Source organism: Lactuca sativa, chromosome 4 (genome assembly GCF_002870075.4).
Source record: "Lactuca sativa cultivar Salinas chromosome 4, Lsat_Salinas_v11, whole genome shotgun sequence".
Lineage (NCBI taxonomy): Eukaryota > Viridiplantae > Streptophyta > Magnoliopsida > Asterales > Asteraceae > Lactuca > Lactuca sativa.
Window position 1 is genome coordinate 4,421,229 of NC_056626.2, and position 3,015 is coordinate 4,424,243.

A 3,015-nucleotide genomic window follows, 5' to 3' on the forward strand; every position below is an offset into this window, starting at 1 on the left:
GATTAGAACCATTTTCACTTACCCCACCACCACCTATATAACACATCCCATACACACATACACACCCACCCAAACCTAGACCATCTGTATGTTTATGCTCACGTGACCATACCTACTCCTACCACAACCTACCTAAACCAAACCCCCACTCACCACCTATCCAAACCCAAACCTACCAACCAACCTACACTTACTCTCACTTAACTCGAACACACACCCACTTCTAAGTGCACCCTACCCTACACCTACACCTATATCACACATACACACACTCACACGCCCACATATACACACACAATAAGAGATACATATATTATCAATTTATTTTTTAATTATTTAAATTGCACAACTCTTAACTGAGTGACCATCTACTCTCTCAAAAAATAAAATATGTATTAAGTGTTTTTTATCAAGTGTAATTATATATATTTGTTTTGTAAAACTATTTTTTTGCTATATACATAAAGTGTAAATTTCCATAAAACATAAGTTTTAACTAGAGTTTAATAAATAATTTTCTTTATCACTTTATTAAATATTTTACAAACCGAACACCAATAATTTCTCTTTTTTAACATTTCACTTTGCTAACCTTAACAAAAACTAATCGAAAACATATGATATGGATCATAATATTTCCTCTTTTAATGAGGCCCAAGAAAGAGCCCATTACGGCTCACTTTATTACGCCCTAGGTTTTCTTTTTGTTCCATATATATAAACGCGGGTACACGAGCTGCGCCGGAAACACTCAAACCGAAAACCCGTTCCCGTCACCGCAGGAGGAGTAGAAGCAGCCATGGTACCTCCTTTCTCTCTGTGCATTTCATGCTATCTATTAGTCGGAAAATCGTATGAGGTTCTGAAACACCTTCGTTGTTAATTTTGCAGGTCAAATACTCAAAGGAGCCTGATAACCCCACCAAATGTAAGTATCTGAATCTCGATAGCCATTTAGTAATTCTATGTTTATAGGTACACGTTTCCTGTTTGCATCTCTCAACGAAACTCATGTTTAGGCTATGGTACTGTTGTTGGAAAACAGAGATAATCTGCTGTACTTTGACGTTTAGTTATTGCCTAATGCATCATTGATACACCGATGCGATCTGAATTTGGGATAATATAGCTAACGAACAACCTATCGTTGATGTTAATTGTACCTTTTAGCTAAAATACGACATACCCATATTAGCAACATCGCATGTATGCAAAACACCTTTTTTTTTTTAATGTAAGCTCAAGGTTTAAAATCTGAAAAGACGACTTAGCTTCTTTAGAAGTATAGAACTATCATTTGAGGGTATTGGGTAATACATAAAAGTGTATTGTCTTTAAAGAATCGTAGTTAATATGAATGCCTTGTAAAATCCCTGTATTGTAGCAAGAGTTATCTGATTTGAAAAGCGTTATTATAAGTTGTAATAATGAAATATAATGTTTAGCCAAAGAGAAAATTAAGATTTTTATCTACCCCTTTTACATTAGCTAGCAATAGACTTATTCTTTCTTTATAATATTCGCATACATAACTCCCATTGTTATTTTGTAACACAAAAAGTCCACATTTTGGGATGTCATTGAAGAACAATCCCTTTGATATTTTTTTCTTACATGAATGTTGCTACCTATATTGCAGCCTGCAAGGCTAGGGGTTCAGACCTCAGATGTCACTTCAAGGTACCTTATTCTATTGTCATGGATGATACATATGTTTCTTTTCAAATCTCTTAAATCTTCATTTTCACAATCTCATGTAATGTTATTATTTGATTTCCCAGAATACCAGAGAAACAGCACATGCATTGAGGAAAATGCCTTTAATAAAGGCTAAGAGGTATTTGGAAGATGTTCTGATCCATAAACAGGCTATTCCCTTCACCCGATTTTGTAGGGGTGTTGGTCGTACTGCTCAGGCAAAAAACAGACATTCCAATGGTCAAGGAAGGTGGCCCGCCAAGTCAGCAAAGTTCATTTTGGATTTGCTTAAGAATGCTGAAAGCAATGCTGAGGTATGTAATGTAGCTGCTTCCTTTTTTATTATTTCATTAAGTCATTTCTTTAAAAAATAAAAATAACAAAACCTTGACCTTTTAGGTGAAAGGGTTAGATGTGGATGCCCTTTTCATTTCCCATATTCAAGTCAACCAAGCACAAAAACAAAGAAGGAGGACTTACCGTGCCCATGGGAGAATCAACCGTAAGTTTTTTTTTTTTTTACTTTTTATTTTTATATAAAAACTCAAATTGATTGGGGGTATTTTTTTTTTTTTTATGTTTGTAGCTTATATGTCATCACCTTGCCATATTGAATTGACTTTATCTGAGAAGGAAGAACCCGTGAAAAAGGAGGTAATGTTTAAATTTTAATCTACATGGAGTTTTTATAAATCCTTTTGGTAAATAAGGTAGTATATGCTAATTTGTAGTTTGTTATATTTGCAGGCTGAATCTCAATTGGCAACCAGTGGCAAGTCGAAGAAACCTTGATTAAGTTATCAAGTGCTTTTGGTTTTTGTAAGACTGAAATTGTTCTACTACATATTTTGATTTTGTACCAGGATATTGGATATTTTTTTTATGGTAGAAATTGAAATCTGGATTAAGTTTTGTATTTCTTTTAATCTAGTGTTGCATGAGGATGCTGTTTTGGTAATATTAAAACCTATTTTGTTGTTTTTAGTTCCTGCTTTTAACAGATATTTGTGTCTTTGCTGGTTATATAAATGTTGACGTGATTTGTCAGAGCCTGTTTAGGATGAATTCAACTACACCTAGAGGTGTAAAAAATTGATACAATTTCCAATCGTGAAATCAACTTAACATTTAATAAACATGTTTGAGTAAAAAATTAAAACCTATATAATGGAACTTTACATTATGCAGCACAAATTAAACAGGAAAAGTTCAGGTTGTAATGAACAAATTGAAAGTTATTTGTTTAATTTGTAAGCATGAATTTATTTATCTCCATTTTTTTCTCATTTCCTTTTTTGTCTCCTAACGGTCACTTGA

At 33.4% G+C, this 3,015-nt stretch overlaps 1 protein-coding gene across 1 annotated transcript; it reads left to right on the forward strand.

Moving 5' to 3' along the window:
* The first annotated feature begins 689 nt into the window (after positions 1-689).
* LOC111889880 (60S ribosomal protein L17-2) lies at positions 690-2,682 on the forward strand. The gene is made up of 7 exons (XM_023886035.3): positions 690-802; positions 892-928; positions 1,640-1,680; positions 1,782-2,012; positions 2,098-2,200; positions 2,285-2,352; positions 2,446-2,682. Exons 1-7 carry the CDS (start codon positions 800-802, stop codon positions 2,488-2,490), a joined length of 528 nt encoding a protein of 175 aa, XP_023741803.1. The 5' UTR covers positions 690-799; the 3' UTR covers positions 2,491-2,682.
* The last annotated feature ends 333 nt before the right edge of the window (positions 2,683-3,015 follow it).

What these genes read in the sequence shown, in the direction of transcription:
- LOC111889880 (XM_023886035.3), top strand. An exon ending in ACCTCAGATGTCACTTCAAG is followed by an intron (nt 1,681 to 1,781) that starts GTACCTTATTCT and finishes TTGATTTCCCAG; the next exon opens with AATACCAGAGAAACAGCACA. An exon ending in TGCCCATGGGAGAATCAACC is followed by an intron (nt 2,201 to 2,284) that starts GTAAGTTTTTTT and finishes TTATGTTTGTAG; the next exon opens with CTTATATGTCATCACCTTGC.